The sequence below is a fragment of the Stegodyphus dumicola genome, chromosome 2 (genome assembly GCF_044657685.1).
Source record: "Stegodyphus dumicola isolate Sdum_Otavi_A_Nest chromosome 2, ASM4465768v1".
In the NCBI taxonomy this organism is placed as follows: domain Eukaryota; kingdom Metazoa; phylum Arthropoda; class Arachnida; order Araneae; family Eresidae; genus Stegodyphus; species Stegodyphus dumicola.
The window spans coordinates 8,438,034-8,462,413 of NC_140769.1; the positions used below are offsets into that span (position 1 = coordinate 8,438,034).

The 24,380-nt window shown below is 30.9% G+C and overlaps 1 protein-coding gene across 1 annotated transcript in view; it reads left to right on the forward strand.

Moving 5' to 3' along the window:
* Positions 1-238: 238 nt before the first annotated feature.
* Positions 239-24,380, forward strand: part of LOC118200366 (regulating synaptic membrane exocytosis protein 2-like) — a 472,906-nt gene continuing 448,764 nt past the window's right edge. Inside the window, 1 exon segment of the mRNA XM_085809579.1 lies at positions 239-304. Coding sequence (XP_085665705.1) covers positions 239-304 — 66 coding nt within the window.

A 24,380-nucleotide genomic window follows, 5' to 3' on the forward strand; every position in this document is an offset into this window, starting at 1 on the left:
GTGAGCAAATTTTATATAATCCTGCATAAATCAAAATTCGACCACTACCAGGAAAGTGCCATGAGTTAATGATTTTAAGCTGAACTAACTAGACAGAATAACATCTTTCGGCAACCATGAAACGCTATTTGTCTAAGGGTAACTTATGGAGTATATTTAGAGCTAGCTAAAAGTAAATTTTCTTTTATTGATCGTGAGCTCAAAAATGTCTTGTAAAACGGTATTTGGAGCGAATAAGATGGCTAAAAATTATGAAATAGTGTCTTTGTGTCATCAAACAGTAATAAGAAGAATTAATGAAATGGTAGGTAAGTTTCAGGTACTCTTATGGGCATTTTGGAAAATGTAGATTTTACTCTGTAGCTCTAGACGAGAGCTCATTTATAGTAGACGCCAGCTAGTTCCTTAGGTTTTTGTAAACAATAGACGAAGAATTTGGAATTCATTAGGAACTGTTGGAATTAAATCATTAGAAACCTACATCAAAAGTATTGATATATTCGACGCACTGAATAATGTCATTTCTAAATATGGAAGCTATGGAAATGCTCTGCCATCGCAACAGATGGAACTATAGTAATGGTTCGTAATAAAACTGAGTTAGTAGGACTGTGTAAAGAAATGGCACACATTGTTTGTTTTTCCACTGTGTTATCTACCTGCAGGTTCTGCGTGGAAAAAGTAAAAGGCTCAGTGGGATAGTAAAAACTTTTGTAAATACTATAAATCAGAGGATGCAATGAAGCCCTGAGAACTCGAAGCTGAGTGTGGTGATATTCTATTGTAATGGCTAAACGCTGAAAACTGCTTGCAACAGTTAGTAGGGTTGAGGAATCAAATTCTTGCTTTTCTGAAAGAAAACACTGGGCATGAGTGTCGATAAAAACTGGAAGAACTAGTTTTTAAATTGTTTTGCTTTACTGATAACTTTAATATCCCATCTAAATGCTTTAAACATAAAAATATAAGGCAGAACAAAGCATGTCGAAGCTTAATAAACATATATTTTGGGTTTCCTCAAAAAACTTGATGTAATGCAAACTACACAGAAGACCAGTAATGCAGCACATTTCCCATCTTGTCATGAGTTGAAAGAAGAAGAAAGTGACACAAATTTAATATGTTTCATGAAATAATAATTAATATCAAGAAAGAGTTCCAGGAGAAATTCAGGATTTTGATTCCCTAAAATCAAACCCTGCACTGTTAAACAGACCTATGGAGACTGAAGGGAGTGACGTACCCTGCAACCTTAAATAAACAGTTGTGATTTTCTGCCGGAGCCGTTTCTCTAGGAAAATAGGATGTCTCTGAAAGATGTCCCTGTGTATAAAAAGTGTGATGTCCCTAAATATTTCTGTAAACTGATTTTTAAAAAACTTTTCTCCAAAGCGCATTAAATTCTGTCTGCATGCGTTATCGCTGTTTGTCAGTGCATATGTGTGTGGAAGCATTTTTTTCTGTCAAACAAATTAAATCAAAATGGAGAATTGAATTCTTCACTGGAATCGAGTTTGAAATTTTGTTTTACTGAGTTACAGCGGGCATTAGTAAACGTTTATCAGAAAAGCAGTATGAATCATCACACTGATTTCTTGAGTGTAAAATTAAATGGTGTATTAAAGTAGTGAGGTATATGTAATTCGTTTTCTTTCTTTAATATCTCTCCATTTCCTATATAAAGTTTCATTGGGCCTCGGGTAACTAAAAGTTCGACTATACTACTTAGAAAATCATCTAAAAATTACTATTTTGTTCTAAGTTTAATTATTATTAAGTTTGTATTAAATTGTGTTATAAAATTAATAGTAATTTATGAAAGTGAAAAACATGCATATGTCAGTAATATATTTTTAAATGATTTCCCAGCGGAAAACCAAATTTACAGTAAAATTTTGAAGTTAAGCCTTCTAATTGAATTTGAGGGATCAATGCTGGCGATTCATTAGAAATCCATTCTTTTAAATAGAAGAACCCGTAAAAACAATTGCTTTTGTAAAAATCTTCCATGTATTTTGCACGTCTCAGGGAACACGTAAATTAGCTACTCCTCCTTCCATATGATAATTCATCACATATATGCAGAAGCAGTGGTGGAAACTAAGATCATTCACTAAAACAAACTTCGCCGAGTCATTCTATGCGGCAAAAACGTAAAACACACTTTATAAAGAATACGTAAACGTTAATTTTTATTTGCAAGACTTCGTAAAAATGTTCCATTTTTATAAACCGCAACTCGACTAGAAACCGGCACTGTTTCTAGTCCACTGCAGCTAAATATATCAAAAAGGTGCCGCTAGTCACGATTTTGTCACCTTAAGTTATACTTAATTCAAAGACGTTATGTTATTATAAATTTTAACATTAAAAATTCTCCATATCCTAAAACAATAATAATACTTAAAAAATATGAATTCTACACATAAGTCCTTTTCAAACAATAATTTGATATGCTCAGTCTCTTAAGTAGCTTCAATCTCAAGACCGCATGCGGCTCGCTGTAATGGAGTCACACACTTTTACATTTTCTGTTACCTTTTTGTTTTCAACACTTTTGATATGAGTTAAATCATCAGTCTAAGTTCATTTACATATTTTCTTTGGTTTATGGCTTTCATCATTTTGGGCTGGCTATTTAACAAAATCTTGATGTTCAATTCCCAATGGGTAGATTCTTTGGGTTGGTCATAACAATATACCCGGCATTTTCTAACTAGACCACCACAACTAAATTATAAAGATATTAAAATTAAATGCGTAGAAAACCTTTGCGTTCAAACCTTGGTCTTGGTGATTTGTCAATTATAAATCGAATTCTTAACAACATTTTAATTATATTTATAAAAGAACTATCTCTATTCTGATGCTTTATAAAAGATATTTCCCATCTCAGTCATTAGCATTGAAATCTAACACTATTAGGTTAACTTACAAAACAGTTATCACTCTAATGAGAGCGTTACTCTAATTATATAGTGTCGGGGCTTATCGCAGACCTGCAGCGAATCAGAAATCAATTACAAACAATACAATGCCTCTGGCTGCTTACTTCTGACCAGATGCTTTTAAACAGACGTCAATTTGCATATTGGCCGGTATGACGCCCTCTCGATATTTTATTCTTTTTATTACTTACGTATGTTTCGCTGCATATTACACATATTTTACTGTCTTGAACCGTATATATCCTGTTTTAAGAAGAGGAGTAAAATATCAGAGATGGCGTTTGTGCAGCGTATGTAGTTTATTTGTTTGTTGTACAAACAGACAATAGCAAAATTAGACTTGAATCTCACAATTCGGTTTTTTAAGCCGAATTGGCTGCTATTATATTTGCTCTTGAATGGATTGATGAAAATTTGACTAAACAATTAATTTAAAAGAATTATTTTTAAAGTCAATTCCTACATAGGTGAAAATAATATATGAAAAAACTGTATTACCGTCACGTGTCATCTACTACAAGTTTTAAAAAAACGTATTTGAACTCGAGTGGATGAATAAAAAGTATTTTATTAGCGATTGAAAATTTGAACAAGATATAGGGAGAGTGTAAGCTAATAGTAGGAATTTTAAAAACATATATTAATATACATACAGACTCACTATCGGGTTTGAAAGCACTAGCAGATGCTGATAACACTAATATTTTGGTATTATGTGTAAAATATCTTAAATCTGAATTATTGCGGTTAATAAATACTATTACTAATTTTGTACACAGATAGATGATTTTAGTGCAAATGTGAAATTATTGTATATTTCTGTGTAATGTAAAGCGAAAAATCGAAAGACAAAAGCTAAGCCGGTAAAGAAAGAATACAGAGGCAAGTCCATTTAATATTGTGTAAATGGGTATATCGGTCATTTGACAAGATATCGCAAGCTGACAATGGTTTTAGCGACCTATTTTATCGCCAAATATGATGCGAAATCGTCAAAAGGCGTCAAACCTTGCGACCATTTGGTGACAATTTAGTCTGGTCCCTCTATCATCGTAATAGGTATTTTAATTGAATAAATGTAATGGATCACTGAATTAGCTGAAACCGTAATTCGACTCTCAGATTGCTTTCCAGTAATTTTGAGAAGGAGAAAGTACTAGTAATATCTCTGTGGTCGGTTGAAAACTGTATAAGGCCAGAGAGAGAATATCTTCTCTCAGTTGTTTAGTTACTGTTGTTGCGAGTTGTTAGTTCAGCGTAAGATCGGAGATATTCTCGGATTAGCTTCATCTTTAGATGCGCTTTGCATTGCATTATGTTTCATGTTCTTAGTAGTTTAAATCAGAATTTACAGATTGTATAATGTGATACTGTCTTTCTGAAAAACATTAGTGCCTGTTCCTGCAAGTACAAGTTCTAGCATTCAACTTTTAATTTTAGAGGACTATAAAAACTTTCAAATGTCATTAGAGAAACAATGTTCAGTAAAAGATAAACAGAATCTAATTTTGTGAAACTCCAAGCAGTCGTAAGAAGATAAGTAAGTTGATATCTCGGTTTAATGCCATGCACATTATAATCAGTGCAGGGTATTAATACCTTAAAATCACTTAAAAACTGTTTTTGAAAATATGTTTTTGATATAGAAGACTCAGAGGAACTGGAAACTGTAGCTAATGCAGCAAAGAGAGCAGTTATGAGGATTCATTTTCAGAAGATATGTAAATTTGCAACAATATTAAGACGTGTTTTAAAACTGACTGAGAAAATGTTAAAAGAAATGTAAAAACTGACGGTGAGGTTGATAGAGAAAAACGTGTTGGCATGCCATCATCAAAAGAATCCAGAAAAGAACTGCTAATTCTAAGGAAAATTCTTGAATCAAAAGGTGCTGATCAAAAAGGCTTTCAGAAGTTTTAGGAAACTGAGAATGCAATGTAAAAACTGTTGATGAACAATATAAAGCAAACAGGGAAACGTGAGTACAATAGTTGTTCGGAGAGAAAATTTCATCAAGAACATAACTATACCTTTACAGAAAAATTTTAAATGAATTTCAAATTTATGCAAATAATTTAGTATGCACTTTTAATTATTATTTTAAGATTTTTTAAAGAATTATTCGCTAATTATTATTTGACTTGAAGTGTTTGAAATTCATATCAGGATTTGCAATGTACACATCGCCGTGAATTAAACTCAACCGCTTAATAAACGTTCGTAAACGTTTAGAACGAAAGTGAGTTTAATAAGCAAAGGCTGTATCTTGCGAAAAAAAGGTTGATTAAAATATATTATGGATTTTTAAAAATAACTTCGTGCATTTTGCTTTTTTTATAAATGGAAAAAAGTTTTTTTATTAATTATTTAATATGGCTACTCATAATTATGATACAAATCCTTTGACTGCCTAAAAAAGAGACATTAGAAACGCAAATGATGTGTTTAAAAAACATATTTTCTCTCACTGTTCTAATGTATTCGTAACCCAATCAATAGCTTATTTCGAGGCAGCAAAAAATATTATTGTTATTACCATTTATGTTAAGCTCAGCAATATATATGTGTGTGTATATATAAAAGCACGTTTGTATGTATATATAGGTATAGTGATGTATATGTAAAAGTATAATGGTATATACGTTTGGGAAAGGCTTTAGTTGCTTCAATTACCATCAACTGGCCAAGGAGTTTTATACTCATTTCCAGACCATTGAGTCGTCTGGGATGTAGCTCATTTGGTTCTAATACTCTTCAGTTTAGAGTTAAATCTGTATAAGCTTTCTAGATGTGAACGTTTTTAATGTATATTCTTCCGGGAGCTATATTGAATGCGATCAATTATAACAGTTAAATTTGAATTAAAGCAGCTTAAAGTTTTACTATCTGAAATTAAAATATTAATACTATGGGCATTACTTTCAGCAATTTAAAAACATAAACAATAAAAATGATTTTTGAAATTAATGGCTTAATTTACAAATGACAATGGGAGTGAATAATTTAATCCGCTCTATAGTACTTATAGTGAGTGTCAGTAGTTGTAACTGTGAGTGCAGCTGACAACAATGTGATGATATTACATGAAGGTTTTTAAATATAAATTCAGCTTTCAGTTCAACTCTAATCGAGCGCACGGAGAGAACTACACGTTTTTCACTGCTCAGTGTTGATCTTTACGCGTTGACAGAGGTAAATGTTTGATTCCCCAATGATCTCTTTCAGATTTTTTTTTATTTCTCTCATTTTTGAAAACGTTGTTTGCAAATATAAATCTTGGTCAGCTGATATAATTAATAACCCAAGAAGCACGACAACGCCGTAACGGCGTTGCAATCTCGTAGCGGACCATGTTGCAAAAGCGTTTCAATATGTCGTTTTTAAGACGCCTAGATATCCGCGAAACTCCACTATTTTACACCCTTTACGATGTCTTTTTACGTCTTTGCAGATGAGATTATTGCATCTTTCTTATTATTGCATCGTTATTATTGCCCGTTATTATTGCAGGTTATATTTTGGTTGTGGAAACATCATATCCCGACATCTTCACGACGCCTAAATGTTCGCAAAATTCCACCTTTTTGCAACAGTTGTGAAGACGTCGTTATTACGTCCTTGTGTTACATATTAATTTATGCCAAAAAATAAGCTTAATAATTAATACATTTTTCTTCTTTTTTAAAATTTTGTATTCCTTGTATTTTTCTAAAGTTTAAATATTTTATCATGTCCTGAAAACCAGAAGATAATACAGTTTTTTCCCTTTAGACTAAATATGCATAATTAATAATAGCCTTAATTATTTTCAGTACTTTAAACTATATCTTTTAAATAACTTAAATTATAAGTTAAGATTATTTAAGATTTCCTCATTTTTTCCTTGAGAGAAATTATGAATGTGGTTATTATAAATACATAACATTAATGGTAGGTTTTAAGTAAATAAAACTCAAGCAGACATAAATAAAAGTAAAGATATATATGTGGTTAAAAAAAGAGCGTTTCTGCTTATAACAGCATTATCACATTTATTCCTGTTAAATCTCAGAGACATTGAAAATTGCCCCTGTCATGAAAAATTAGGAGGCGGTTCTTAAGGTAATATAATCAGTGTTTTACCTGAACTCAAGTACAAATTTATTCGCGTTTCAGAGTAAAAAATATAACCACTAACTCAATATCTCCAAGATATGCAAATGAAAGATTGTATAAAGTAGTTAATAAATGTGATCAAAAATATACCTAAATCTAATAACCAAAGAAAAAACTTCCCATATTCATATATAAAATGAAATAATAACCTAACAAACAACATACATGACAGCACTATTTAAGAAAAACATGAAACAGCAGTGTTTGAAAGTATAAATGGCTAGAAAGTATAAAGGACGTTAACAGAACTAACATTTCTAGTGAATATAAAAATATTTGTGTTTTTTAATATGTAGTAATTTAGTAATCAATTAAAAGTGAAATAATTAATAATTATGGATTGCAGTATTTACTAGTAATACTGATGTGTTTCTTAACACCATTTCTTTCGATCATATGTTAATGTATTTACTTATTTTTAGTTTCTACATTTTAGAATAGTAGTAGATTACAATGATTACTTCATGCACTTTTTATAGTCAATCTTTTTATAATCATGCACTTTCCTTTTGTTACTGTACAGAAATAATTTAAATAATATAGTATATGATAGTAAGCTAAATACGTTAAAGTAAGCTCTTCGTTAAAAAGCACATGATGAATTTTTTTTCTACTTGTTAATTTCTTTGTTATCACAAGCATTTAAAAGTAAGCGACGAAAATAGAATATACTTAAATTTAATAAAGAATAAAACCGAAGTTGAAGTAAGTAGACAGGCAGAACAATAAGAAGATTCACAGTGTGTTCTTTGATTGACAGTGCATTACATTTACTTTTAATATAAGCAATGTTATCAGTCATTGATTAATTCAATTTCAAACATAAAGTCAGTCTTTTCAAATGCCTTACAGATTTCATCTTTACAAAATGACTTGAAAGACCTGGTGGAATCTGAATTACCTGCGAAGTTATTTGTTCGAATTTGGCGGCTAGGCAAAGCGCCCAAACCTCGTTTATTTAATCATCCAGTAAATAATGTACACTGCTAAAAAAAAAAAAAAAAAAGGACAGTCCTATATCTCCTGATCTACTGGGCCGATTGACAAAATTCAAATTGCGTTCTTCATGTCTTGAAATTCTTCGAATAACTGTTTTAAAAATTTCTATTTACCTATTCGAACTGCGTAAATAAAGGTGCAGCGTTTATTTTTTTCAAATAGTTTTCTTTATATATATTTTTCGTCATAGTTATTATTTTAGGTAATTTTTAAATTTTTATACTTTTATTTTAATTGTTTGCGTTGCAATGTCTCTTCAGATAATTGTTTTAAAATTTTCTATTTATTCCTTCGAACTGAGCATTTTAAATATATTTAGTAATATCAATTTTCCAGAATTTGATTATATTTATTTGAACTTTGTTTCTTTCGGAAGAATACTTTGTAACCCAGACTACGATGCGTTTGAAAACTGCATACTATATTAAAAGAGAAAATACAGTAAAGCACAGTTCTACACGCCTTTCAATGTTCCGTTCAGAAAAGATATATATAAATAAGAGAGATGTATAACCGACATTTTAACTTAGGATGACTTGCATACACTGCTTTAAACAGTTTTATCATTGTGCCCATTGCTTTACACAATTTTATCCTACATTTGGTTTCTTAAAATGTTATTCATATTTTAGTCAAATATTTTATTTTTGAAATCGCAAGAATCAAATATCATAAGATTGAAAAGTTTTAAATTTAAAAAAATACAAATACTAAATTTTACGAAAAAATTTATTTTACTTCTCTTTTTCTTTAAGCATTCTGAAAGTATATTAAAATGTATCCAACTTTTCGAAGCATTTTGGTATTTCTGACAATCATTTTAAATAAAGTTATCGCCTTCCATTTCATAAAGGCCTACAAACGGCTGAGCGGTAAAGACGCTGATCACTGGTAGTTCGGTCGGAGGTTCGAATCCCGCGAACGGGCTGGTTGCATGGGTGTTTTCGTGGTTTTCCCGATGTGTAACGTGTATAGGAGCCAGTTTCCCTTAGAAAGTCCTCCACGAAGGCATCCCTCCCTTTAGGCAGATAGCCCTCGTGTGCTTTGCCATAATTAAATAATCCAATCCAATCCTTAATTAAATATAATTGATTTGTAACTTCTACTAGAACTGACGTTAAGAATTGAAGTGCAAATAAATAATATCGTGCGCAATCTTGATTAATATAAAATTAAAAATATTTGCACAGAAAAATATTTGCATTCAGACAGAAAGTTTTTTGAAATATTTGCAATTACTTTATAAGATGGATTTATTAATAACCGTAATAATTACTTATTATATTACTGATGATTATGATTCAGTTCTTGACAATTACATTCTAAATTAGAATTTTACGAATTATTAGAATTTTAAATTAGAATAATGAAAATACGCTACGCACAAAAATACATTTTAGGATAAAAAATGAATTGATTTTTTATGTTTTAAAACTTCTTGAATTCATTTAATAAACATCGTATCCTCGTTGTTAATTGAATTCAGAATGTTGGGTGTCGTTTTTATAATTGTTCTTACTTGTCCACAGAATCTGCTGACTTATCCAGCGATTACGTAGCTGCAGATTATTTCTACATAACCATTGAACTTCGATTAATTCAGTCTTTAGAGGGCTGTATGTTTATATCATAATTTGACTTTTATAAAAATGATTATTCTAAATCTTACGTTTCTATAAAAATATACTGTGCTTTAAAAATATGGATGATAGTACCAGCCGCTCTTTCAGCCACTTCAAAAGCATCAGTTTATTTAGAAATAAATTGTGCAGTTAATGTCATAAAATTCAAATAAACATAAAACGAAAATTCTCAGTTTTAGACAATTCAATTTAAACGAAGTAAAGTAGCATACGATAAAACGCCGAAGGTAAAAATTTACTCTTATTTAAAAAAAAAAAAAAAATCTGAAATGTTTCAGATTTTAAATTACGTCCAAAGGGGCGTTTTTTTAACGTTTTGAGTGTTACTTTTATTTATTAAATATCATGTTCTTTGCACTTGAACCATAAAATTCAGTTCAAGAGCAATATCGCAAAATAATGTTAAATTAAGCATATCTTTAGAATTTCCGATATACACAGTCTCGCGAGCTGGAGATAAAAGTATTTTTTTTCTGTATAACGTTGCCATTTCTCGCTTTTAAAGCATTGAGTTTGTAAATCAAAAATTCGTTAAAGTTTTACAAAATATAAAATCTATAATAAAACAAATTCCAAATTTGGGATTTCAGATGCCTATATTCGCAGTAGGATTTCGTCATTCAAAATTCGATGGCTCTATGTACCATTGTTTTATCACAATGCGAGAAATAGACAATCATTTATGCAGATTTTTCATTATTTAATTTCTTCAAATATAATGCAGGACTCTAACATTTTGTGGCAACAGTTTGAAAAGTGAACCGACGTTTATGAGTCCGACGCAAAATCGCAAAACGAAAACAATAGTCCTTCAGGAACAAAGCCCCTTTGGACTAAAAAAAAAAAGATAGAGAGAAATTTTAAAAAATATTAAAAAATTTATTTTAAAAAATAGCTTTTGATATAGTATTAATAAATATTTATTACGCATCACTGAGGGAAAAAATGTCATATAATTAATTCTTCGTAAAATTTTACTTGAAATTTAAGGTTAAAAATAGCTGTGGCAATACAGTGTAACAAAAATCCATAGACCACATTTGGCGTTATTATCGCTCAAAAAAAAAGATGCCAAATTTCAAAACGCGAAAATATGTAAATTCGTGTATATCTTAGAAAATTTTGAATAAACAAGTCTAATTTTTTGCAGATATGCTTAAAAATATACCTACTTTAAGATGATGGTAAAAATTTTATAGGTTATAATTCAAAATTTTTTTCGAAAAATTTATAAAAATTATTTAAAATAGAAATTTAAAAAATAAAACACAAAAAATGGGTAAATTTTATTTGGAATGAACCTAAATTTCGAAATGTGAGAGAAAAAATCAAAAAAGTTTAATAAAAAAAGAGATATAAATAAATATTTGCCAAATTCAATTAACATTGAGGAGCTAAAATTTTGAGAGCTAATATTTTAAAAACTACTCGTACGATTTTTACAACACTTGGTATTCTGCCATAATTTGAGTCGTAGAGTCAAAATATGTAAAAAAAAATTGGTATGTTATTTCAGAAAAAGTCCGATTTTGTGTCAAAATACCTATGTTGGAATAGTGCTATATATAAATCTAATATATATCCTAAGTCGCGCTTTCGAGACATGAAGAACACAGTTTGAATTTCGTGAATCGCGCCAGTAGAACGGGAGATATAGCACTGTCTCATTTTTTTTTTTTTTTTTTTTTTTTTTTTTTTTTTAGCAGTGCACATGGAATGTCATCGGTTGAAGAGCAATGCAGTGTAACTGTCAGCGATTTATACGATTGGATTAAAGCTTTCGACGGCTCTTCTGATAATTTAATAGAATCTTTTTTTAAATTGCCTAGAAGAATTATTTAAACTGAATAGAATTATGAACAATGTTCACAAGATTATATTTACAAAAAAAAATATTTATCGGGCTCGCTAAAAATTTGTAATGCCCATGTCGCCAAGTCCAGAGTGTACCGTATAGGATTAAACCAATCATTCTTGAATGCATGGAGATGGACAAAAACGTAAAAACATAACAGTTCATCAGAATTTTTATAGGTAATGAATTTTGTATTTTTGTTCTTAGTTTCTCTACTTTTGATGTCAACATTTATTAGTAATTTATCAAAGACATTAATTTTGTCGTTTTCCACTAAAAGTGTTAATATTTCTTTCTTCTTTTCCATTAATTTTCCGTTCTGCTTCTCCTGACTGTCGGTGAGCTTTTCGTCATATAATTGGACTTAAATATGCATGGATATGCATCGTCATTTAACACTGGACCTTTTCTCCGAATTCTTAAAATCGCCCTATTTTTATTCGTGAATACATTTTCACGAACAATCATATGTTCGCGAAAATTGTACTCTTTGCACTGTATGAGGTAAAAGTTTTCATATTATGTCACCATATTAATTCAAATAAATTCGTCCTTACTTCAAAAATAATAAGTAAAGTCATATTTTAGCAGTGAAATAATTGCTAACATATGATTTGCATTGATTTCGGAAATATGATTTTTTAAAATATATAAAACCCAAAACTTAATAACTTACTTTATAATAGATTAGTTTCATTTTCAAATATTTTGCTATAATATTTATAAAAAAATATTTTAAATATTAATTATTTTAACAAAATGTTAAAAAATAATTTAGCACGTATTTTAGTACCAATTAAATTTAATAATTCAAAACTATTTATATTAAATTTATATTTCATTATATGAATCTACCTTAGATTAATATATTTAGATGAAATAAAGTAATGAAACATTACAAAGTAAATCTTATGCGAAGTTCAGATTCTTGAAAAGGCAGATTTTGTCTCTTTTCATTCTAAAAGTAACGCTAATGAACTATGAAAAAAATGCTAAAACAACCACGTCTAAAAACGGTCATATCATGACGTTTCAGAGACGTCAACAAATTGCCAACGTTGTAAAGAGACGTCGTAGAAGTTACCACGAACACTTTGCAACCTGTAGGACTAGTTTTCAACGTCTTTGCTACATCGTGTGCTACTTGGGAAGAATTATTTCGAGGTGTTTAAAATTGTTTGTCCGATGAGGTGCTGCTGAGAACTACAGATACCCTGGCTAACTAGGAGTTTCACTGCATACCAATTAATTCAAACATGAAAACTGCTTTACAGGCCATTTCAACGCAGCAGTTGATTGAATGTTGAAATACAGATCATTATTCTTCAAAATCCCTTTAAATATCCCTAAAAATCCTTGCAAAACTATAATAATCCGATAAGGAATTTTTGAAGTAGATCATCAGTGAAGTGTACGGGTCCAGTTCTTAGCCTTCTCTAAGTAAACCTTTCCATATAGCTGCCGTCCCCCCCCCATCGAAATAAAGGATAGGAAGTAAGAATGAGTGGCTCTAACCGGTTTTTCCCATACACTGCTTTGAAGCACTGGCGATCCCTTTATGGTGACCAAAACATTGGGTGATTTATCATTAAGATAAATGGAGTTTGACACGACCGGATGTAAATATTTTGTAATTACGTCGTAAATATGCATATAAATGTATATATTTTCTTTTTCTGCAATATTTCAGTGTCCTAAGTATACGAAAAGAATGCATTTTTAAACAACATTTCATTCTGAACGGAACTAAAGGCTATACATTTCACAGAACAATTTAATTTGAATGGAATATTTTCACAAGTTTTCATTAATTACATTAGAAAAAAATTTAAGGTAATTCGATTTTATTCGGTTAAAGATTACGAAAATTAAGATCAAAATTTATTGTACTATTAATATTAAAATTATACATTATTTCTTTTCTATTTATAGAGCTTATTTCTAAAATACTTTCTCAAATATGACATGATTTTTTAGCTTCTGAGGCTTTTTTTTCATCGAAAAATCTGAGTCAACTTATAATGAATGCTCTATTCAACCCATTTCAAACTACAGCATCTTTTATTTTAGCGAAATACATTAAATAGTACTTAACGTTATCTGAATATTTCTGAAAGGGAATAAAAAAATTATTATAAAATGTATAACTATTATAAAATGTAAGGGAATAAATGTATAACTATTATAAAATGTAAGGGAATAAATAATTCTTTTAATTTCACTTATCAGATTTTTTTACCCTTAATTTCAACAATACATATCCTAAAACTCTTCTTTATTACTTCCTTAAGTACGCATCTCATAGAATCATTATAAATTTATATACATTTAGTAATTATATTTCTTCACAGTAACTTTCACAGGAGTTTATGAAAGAATAAATCCTTCATTTCAAATACATTTATAAATAATTAAATAAATATTTACGTATTTTGTTAAAGGCAGATACATGCTTTTTGCAAGCACATGCATAAATACCCATACATAGTTCATATTTTTCATTTTCAGCATGCGAAAATCTTGAATTTCTGTGCATTCACTATATTTTTCCAGTAAAGTAATTTACAATAATTTAGCATATACCCGAAAGTTTTACATAAGCGATATGTATAAATATAATTTAAAGGAAAATTACATTCATTATTTTTATGCCTACTCATAAGTCAGTTTTTATTTAAATTCCTCCTTGATGGAATCTCTCCCTTGCATGCCTTACTCTATTTAATAAAAACTTAACCTGACCTATGTGCCTAATTACAAATATTTTAACATGCATAATTTTATACTTACATTTACCTATCAAGTTTCAAACCTTTGACTTTAAAGAGGTTTCAGGATACATTCATTATCAAATTCAAATCTTCTTGCAAATATATTTTGGCAGAGCACTTAATACCTTTTTTAGCTATTTTACGCAGTTTAATAATTCTATGATAATATAATAAATAGTAACTATCCATTCCACATTGATTGCTTTACTCTGAAAATGTATGCGTCTTTTGTTCGAAATATTTGTGTAAAACTGTACATAATTTTACACAAATGTATACTTACAAATCAAGGAAAAGTTAACTTATTCGCCTATCTGTGTGTATATTTATCAATTTTGACGAGGATTGCAGCATTTGGTGGTATTTTAATTGTTTAATTAACCGAAATAAGTATTTAACCCAAATAAATAAAACGTGTAAGCCCAAAGTGATTATTTTTCAGTTACATAAAAATAAAATGATGAGTTTAAAATGAGCAACTATAAAGTCTCTCCATGTTTACGATCAAACGTTCCAGCGCACTTCCATTCCAGCTGAATGTAGAGACCGACAAGTGGTATGGATCGAGCAGGAGTAAAAACGTTTGTGAAAATTGAGTAATTTCATGTTGCCTAACACCACCACCACCACCAGATTTCACTACAGGTTTTCAAACATAATTTTGTTTTTTAATTTTATTATCATATAGAAAAAATAAAATTTCAATCTAATCTTAGCATACATATTTTAATTTAACACCAGAAATAACTTAACTGAAGAGATTTGTTAGTCTTAATGCTTTAAGAAGTGGTCTTCCAGAAATGAAAACATAAAGTAATATAAAATAAGAAAATTCTAAAATCTGCTGTTGAAATGGGCAAATCCATTTGTTAGTGTTAAAATTCGCAATGATGTTATTTCAGCGTAAATGAAAGTAATGGTGAGACTTTTAAAATTTAATACAGAAAAGATGCCGTTGATCCTTTTTTACTGAGGAACGATAATCCATCATTTCTTCCTCATTTCTGACTTTTTTAAATCGGGATATTTTTTTTGGCTGTTCCAAATGTATCAGTCACAGGTATTAATTTTTCCATACATTTTTTTTTATTTTGCACCAGTACTGCGTTCTGTGTCATATTTACTTGCTCCATGAAACTTTTGAATTTATGGTGAAGTCAAGGTATCATAAGAATTTTCAAGTGTGAACCCTCTGTCGATTTTTACGCACATACAATTTACCTCAGTTGATTAACAACGGGAGAGTTTGACACACCGAGACCTATTCGCAGTATCTGGATATTTTGCTCTGTGTTTAGATATGTAAAGATTATTAAAATTTTAAGGATTTCTGGGCTGCATATTGCGCATTGGATACATGGTATTCCATTTGATTTCGTTTGTCTGGGGAAAGGGGAGAGAAACCAGTGGATAAGTTATTTTCTGATTTTTCTCCCCAGTACATCAAGTTCAGTCAATCTCTTTTGGGTTTAAATGGCCCAATTCGAAAAACTTTAAAGCTACGCATTTTAGCGCTCTTAAAATTTCAATTCAATCTGAATAGTAGTATAAGAATTGAGAAGACCCCCAAAAAATTATACATAACTGTTTCATTATTATGCAGTATATCCAACAAGCATATTGTGCCCATTGTGAGAATAAGCTGTTAAATTTCTAAAATATCCAAAATATATTTACATGTGTATTGTCTAATATTTTCATCCACCCTTAAATAAATCTATTGCACACAGATAGAAACAATCGGCTTGATTTTCTTTCTTGAACGTGCAGTTTTTTTCCTTTTCGGTTTTTTTTTAAAATGCAATTTAAAATTTATAACAGAAACTATAACCTATAACTATACAGTGAAACGTTCTTTCGAAACTGGCTCCTCCATTTTTAAAACGATGGGAGGATGATTGCTTCATTTTGCCAACTGTTGTTAATGCGCAAAGCAACAGATATTTTATTTACTTCGCATGAAAACACACAAACGCCATTTGGCCAGTCTGAAGATTTTTACATTTTCCAAACAGAATCAGTCTGCAGTCGCTTCACTGGTTTACCTATTTCAGAGCATTAAATGAACTTCGGCTTAATTATTTTTTTATTTCTACTGAGAATGCATGCAAAAATTGTGGTATAAGCAGAAGTGAGAATAAAAGTTAAACAAATTATTTAATTATTAACTAAGTTATTTCAGGTGTGCTTTTATGGTACTTCAGAGATATATTTGTTTTATTCATAAAAAGGCTGGGAATTAAATTTACAGCTACGTCTAAATTAATTACTTAAGCAATTACAATAATTTTATCTACACAGGTTTAAAAGCAAGAAGTTAAGACAGGAAAGCATATCAGCGCATGTATGTTTGTAGGAGCGTCTTGCAAGAGGACAGCGTAAGCGAAAGTGTCGTAGCAATACAGAGGAAGAAGGGAGGGCGTCAAAAAGTTTCAGTTCTAGTTAAAAAAGTTTGGTTTACAATTTGGTGATTTGTCAAGAGGTATCTGCTTTAAGCGTTACGTAGGACTGCACGATTAATTTGAATGACGCAGTTCAGACTTATAGCGCTATTTTTCAGATAGAGGGAGGAAGTCCCCACATTAAATGAAAAATAAAAGAGGTTATAGACAATTAAAATTAGTTCGCTCTCATATTTTTTATCTTGCACATTCCCCCCCCCCTTCAAAGAGAAAAAGGCGGAGTAATAGAGAATATTTTTTGAGAGAAAAGCATTAGAGCAGTGAAATATGCACGATATAAATTTGAAAATACAAAACATAAAATTATCTTTTGAACAATTAAAACATTATAAGTCGTAAAATTTTGAATTCAGTAATAACTTTAAGCACTATATTCTTTTAAAACAAATGCACATTTTTAGAGTCCTAACAAGATTTGAGTCCAATCTGCAAACAGTTCTTGTTTCTGGAACATACACATCAAAATTTTGATACTTCAGGGAAGGATTTTCAAAAAGTACTATACTTATTTTCACATTTATACGTAATATTTTATCATTTGTAATTGCATTATTCAAATTATGGCTTTTACTTTTATTATTGCATTTTACAATTTTGTTATTTTACACAAACTAAAAGACTTCACAGCTTTCTCCTAATACTCACATATCCAGCTATTTGGGCATATACACGTTAACAAACTTATGTATCAAATTTTTATGTGTGGTTAAGGAGAACTCGCTAGTTACTTGGAAAGGCCTCGGTTCCTTGTTTAAAGGTAACTCCCCTTTTAAACTGCATTACAACATTAAATTACATTAAAAAAAAGAATTACACCCCATTACATGAAAAAATAAAAATCCTATATAAAAAATTAAATAAAGTGGGAGCCTTCAAACTTTATATTGTATGAGGAGGGTAAAAGGAATAATTATGGAGAGGTAAAAGAGGCCTCTGTTTCTGAACGAGTACTCCCTCAACATACTTTATATTTAACATACAATTATTGATAATTATAGCATTCATTTACCATAATTATTAACAAATTTTAATACATTTTACTCTTAATTAAATTCTCATATAACTTTTATTACGATTATTCAGTTTCTTAAATCTGGTATTTCTATATTAATTTTAACGATATTTAATATTCTCCCATTTAATAATTATTTCATTTAGATTTCATATATACATCGTTCTCATAATTGGAAAGTTCCTAAAATTCAAATTTTTAAACAATAATCTTATTTATAATTCTAAAGTTCTTAACAATAATTCAAACGTTTTGACAAACCTTATTAATAAAAATAAAATTTAATAATCTTAGAATAAAATCTTAGAATACTTACACATTTAAATTTTATATTTTCACAAAACAGTGCTACTTTTTTTTATCTATCGAATTAAAATCAAAATGCTAAGAAAACATTATACTTTCAGATTTCAAAATATAACTTATTATTGAGTAAATTATTTACAATTATGCAGTTGGAGAGAAATTCAAAACAGATTTTTAGCACTTAACATTAAAACACATTTTTTTAATATCATCACTTGATCTCCTCGATGGAAACAGCTTTGTACATTTAATTTGGAACCGAAGAAATAAATCACATTTCAATACTAATTTAATATTTCACTTTCCAGATAAGATAAGCACTTTCATACGTGTTGGAAAACATATTGCCTATAATGCTGTTAAAAATCAATTTTCGTGCGCCATACTTCGATGTTACAGTGACCTGGGCCTGATTCGGAATTTAAGTATTGATTGACACTTTCTTTTTATTTCATCCATTATTTAAACAAAGATAGATTGTTTGAATAAACTCTGCATTGGGAGTTCAACGCACTTCAGATATCCTAACGACTCTTTTAAATGTAATATTTTACTACATAGTCGTGGTGGCTGAGTGGAAAGGCAGAAAAAAGACGTTGACAAAACAAAGTTCCGAGAATCACCATCTTTATTTTTAGGCACATCAAAATCATTTCTTTATAGGCAATATACTTTTTGATGATAAGCAATTACAATAATTCTTATATACACGGGTCAAGAAGCAAGACGTCATCTTAGACTGGAAAGCATAGCAGCGCATAGAGGTTTCAAGGGGCGTCTTGTCAGGAGGAAAGCGTAAGCGAAAGTGTCGCCGCAAGTCAGAGGAAAAAGGAAGTGAGTCAAAAAGTTTCAGTTCGAGTTAAAAACGTTTTCGTTTTTAACAATTTGGTGATTGGTCAAGAGGAATCGCGTAAAGCGTTATGTATAATCCCAGGATTAATTTGAATGACACAGTTTAGATTTATAGCGCTGTTTTGAAGACGGAGAGAGGAAAAAATAAAATAGATTACAGGCAATTAAAATTATAAGTTTGCTTTCATATTATCTTACATTTAAATATATATTGTTAAAAAATAGCAGTATCAACTATGAGGAGTAAAATAAACTATGAGGAATAAAAGTAAATGTTTTTCACAACATACTCTACTGACCTAACCACAAATTGAAGATAACGTGCACATTATGCGTTCAGTTTTAAATACTCTACTTGACGACTTATGTTAATGCAAATAATATTAACCTTTTAAATGCCTTACATTCAAAGTCGAATGTTTATCATCATAAAATATACTTTACATTTATTTATGGTAATACAATGTACTTTCATGAAACCTTTCGAGGTATATTAAAGTATGTATCCAAAGGTAAATTAAATTTTAGAAAGGATATGTTGATGCATGCTCATAACTAAACATTGATACAAAAACAATTAAAACTTCAGATAATAGTCCTAGTCAGATTCCTAGTATTTTCCTTTAACACATTCAATTGAAAGCCTTTTCATTTCTTATGATTCTTACACAAACTAATTTTATATTCCTTATTGGAAAATTCTAATATTTAAAGCATCCAAGATGACTTAAAAATGATATGTCGAAATACCAGCTGACAATTAGAAACTTCAGAAATATAGTAATTTTTCTCACCTGCAAATTCTATTACATAAGCTTAACTTCAGCGCGACTCATGAACATTTCAGATATTAAAAGGTCTTTTAACATAAATTCAAATTTTATAATTTATGCTTTTTCTATTTGAAACGCAAAGCCAAAGCATGACTTTCCTTCAAGCCTTATAGAGAGATTGTCGACTAATAAAAAAAACAGTTACGTGAACTTGTGTAAATCAAATTACAAAAATATGTTAAAATAATTTAACTCACAGCCTCGATACGAAAATCTAAGTTACTTACCCGCCTTAATTTGTAGACTTGAATGCACTGGTTGATGCTTCGAATATAAAGAATCTATTAATCACAAGATTTTTACAGACGCGTGGTGCTGCAGACACTTTAGCACAATCACCGGCAACACTTTAACGGCACATCATCTTTCGGACACTGATGGTCCCTAAACTTAAACACTTTTCATAACCACCTCCTAAGCAAATGGAAATTTTACATTTTCCTACTTGAAATATTTTCGCGGACGGAATGGTCCCACTATATGCTGACGATCTTTAAACATTGCATGTGGCACAAGCTTGAAGGTGAGATGTTTCAGGAGATTGGAATTCCTCTTTACCCTGACCGACGTCCGCAGTCTGCTTTCGTGGATTTCATATCCCGTAAACTTAATGATCAGCTGTATTCAGGAAACTGGTGCTGATCTTTACCCGGACTGACGTCCGCAACCTGCTTCCGTGGATGTTTGATCGCACAAACTTAAAGATGAGCTGTATTCAGAAACCTTACGTTTCAATTTATTGCAGTCTTCTTCCGTGGATTTCATATTCACACCGCTACCATCAAGAAATGTTAACTGTAACGTTTCCCGAAATTCCATGATAAAAATACTAAGACAAGTTGTCTTTTTCAATATTTCTTTTTAAACTTAACACAAGTTTTCTTGGTTAAATAAAGGGTGATTAACAGCTCAATTACAGAGGGGGGAAAGACAGCAGCCTTCCTGTCTTATGATGCTGCTTACTCCTCCGGCATTTCTCAGACAAAAGCCTGTTTTTCACAAGACCCGACGTACCTTCGCGTTCTTAATTTGAGTCCACATCTATAGCAGTCTGTGTGTTAGCAAAATGAGTATTAGTTTCCGTGTTTTATCAGAAGTTGGAGTCTCGACCAGCTTAAAAAATGTTTGCGTGAAACATAAAAACATCTCTTCATATTGTCCCGAAATACAAAGTTTTTTGTCTGTTTAAATGTTCCTCCTCCATTAATAAGCTGATTTTAAAACGTTCCATATTTTAATGTGCAAAATTTGCCAAGTTTTTCGAAATTACTTTTTAATGTGACAAACGATGTAAGTTTAATAATGAAAGCCGTTTTAACCAGTACAGAAGTATTAGTTGCGAAGGAAGGTTACTGTTTTATAAATACTTTCAAAATTTGGAGAAAATATCTTTATTTTTCGTCAGTAATAAACAGTGAAATTTTATCTAAGTTAGCAAATTCGTTCTCGATTATCTGCAGGAATTTGGATTGTAAAAACAACTAACTTTTCGTATATGTTAAAATATAAAGAATAATTTATGAAGCGGCATTTGTTTTCGTACTGATGAATGGCACCATAATCTCAGGAATAATTATTGAGAACTTGTGTTATAGAGTTTGTAATTACTGATTCTTAACAACGGAAAACCAAAGTATACATTTGTTGTTATACCTGTCCTTATTACTAAACCAGGTTTGTTTTAATTATTGTTTTCTATAATGTTTCCAGCGAAATACAGAGTCTGATATTTAACAAGAAACCTTTAGAATACCAAGAGATCAGTTTGTGAGAATTTCATGTGTTTATCCTAAGTTAATGGTATGAGAAAGTGTAATGCTCAGGAGTTTCCTGTTCCTCGTATATACAGATATCGAAGTTTGCCATGCAATATCACTTCTCAATCAAACTCCAATAGTTTCGTACGTTTGTAGAGACATTAGGAATTTTTTTGGAGGCCGGAGAGATGAAAAATGAGCAACTGCCTTCGCCGGGAATCGAACCACGGACCTCTGGAATACCGGCCCAGCGTGCAGAACCACCACACCACGAAGGTACGCTGGGAACGTGGGAGAAATACTTTATATACTCCCCTTCTTAAAGGGCGACTGGGGGTTTTCAGGGGACCCATTCGCTGAATCCTGGGTATGGAGAATCGTCATCCAATACCCTTTTAGTTCGGGCGCCACTGTAGAGACATTTGTAATTTTTGGAAAAGCCAGAAAGATGAAAAATAGCAACCGCCTTCGCCGGGAATCAAACCACGGACCTCTGGAATACCGGCCCAGCGTTCAGAACCACTACACCACGAAGGCACGCTAGGAACGTGGGAGAAATACATTATGCGTTTTGCTAAAGATGTTTGAGACCTCGCATTGTCTTGGTGGAACACACAGTATGCCAACTCTGGAATTTTCTCTTTGACTGTTTCTTTCAGTTTCATAATTTGTTGGCAGTAAACATCTGAATTGATAATTTGCGGTTGCTTGGAAGCAGCCCAGAATATACACCTTTGCAATCCCATCAAGTTGACAGCATGATCTTCTTCTAATGCAATTTAGCTTTCGATACGATTTGTGCTGAGTTTCGATACGCTATCATTCTTAGAACATGATATTTTTAGATTAATGTTATTATTATAAAAAAAAAACTCCAATGGCGAGTGCTTGCCTATTCAACATTTGCGGCTCCTAAGGCCAGAAGTGGTAGCCATTTTATTATAGAGGTACATAATGGGCGGTCACCGTTGCCTCATATGACGTACTGTTACAACCATGGCTTCTCCGAGATTTGAACCCGAGTCCTTCGGTTCCACAGCAGGCTTCCCTAACAACTATACTGTCTGAGCGGCTTAATGCAACTGTAAACAATTCATTTTTAATTACTAGTTCTAAGTCTTTCAAAAAAGGTATACTGCATTACGTTTGAAATGCATATCGCAAATATTGATTCGTTGTGTTAATGAATTTCTTTCATTTTTGCGGAATCAAAATATCAAGCTTCTTGACGAATCCAAGTCATCTTATGTGATTTTCAGTTATTATGTGCAATATATTCACACTTCATGTTTGCAAAACAGATAAGGAGAAATACAACTCCTGATAATATGCTACCGCTCTTCTGTAAAAGGAAATGCTAAAATAGCTCGATATGGAAATATTATCAAGAAGCATCAAGCTTTAATTATTTTTCAAAGCAAAAACGAAAGCAGTAAATTGTACATATATATGTGAATACCAAAAAGATCTCCTATCATATTCATCAGAAACTCTGTCGAACAGCTTTGAAAATCAAGCGATCAAATGTCCGACACTTTCCACCGATGAACAGAATTACAGAGATGAAAAGAAAAGAATATGAAAAAGGTGTTTATAAGAAATATGATTTTACACAAATTTTTTTCCCCTGATGAAATCTCACCATTTCCCGCGTGAGTAACAAAATACTTTCCAGACTAAAATATGCTCTGTAACTTTCATGGTTATATAAAAATTTCAATGATTTGTAAAAATAAAACATCTTTGTCTTTTATAAAAGAATTCGAAAGACAAGAAGAGGAATAACCGTAAAATAATTGTAATAAATCAAAAGATGTATTATATTCATATACATGTGTACTTTTCGGAGACGAGAAGGATTTGAGTACCAAGCTTTGATCCTAATATTACTTTTCCGTGGAGATAGGTTTGAGACTTTCATTATTAAGTCGAACAAGATGTCACAAAAAGATGCGAATTTAGGAAATGTAATGATTTTACTTTTTTGCAATGGTCTTACTTTACTTCCCCTTCCCTTCCTAAATAGGATCTCAATCCTAGAGTGGTAACCATTATTTTCAGTTCGATAACCAGATGTGGTGATTCGGTTATTTCAAAAAAGAGTAACCATCTAAACGTTGATCCTTTCCAGAGCTCGAACACGAATATTCGAATTTTAGTATCGATGTGCCACTTTGATAGAGAAGTAACCCATAGGGAAAATGCTTTCAAAAATTTTTAGCATTAGTTACGAGAAAGCCTTTGCCATTTTTAGTTATTGCAATGTAATTTGACTTATGCAGCCCATAAAAGTACATCGATAATCTCTACATATAATGAAAGAAAGAGTCTGACTGTGTGTGTATGTCTTTCGTTCGGGTTTTGCGTAAGCTAATTGACCCACGGCTACGAAATTTGGTACATAGGGTACATTTAGACAAAAGCCAGTGCACCTCGAAGCGAGTTTTTCGAAATTCTAATTCGAATTTTTTTTTATTTTATGTTTTGTGACGAAATCGCGTCATTTTGAGACATAATAGGCTATAGGAAAGCCAGATTTTACTCTACACACTCCATTTTCACATCGTCATGAAACGTGGGCACGTAGCTATTTTACGAACTTCAAATAAGTTTCGTGTTTCAATAAATCGATTCAATACGAATTTATTTAAAAATGGAGCTTAACACCTTTTCAACGGGATTTTTTCTAAAAAAGTTTATTTTTAAAAATGTATTATTTTTCTTTGATTTTTGGACTCGTTAGACTTTCATCCTTGCGACTGCTTTTACAAAAAGAATTTTGGAAAA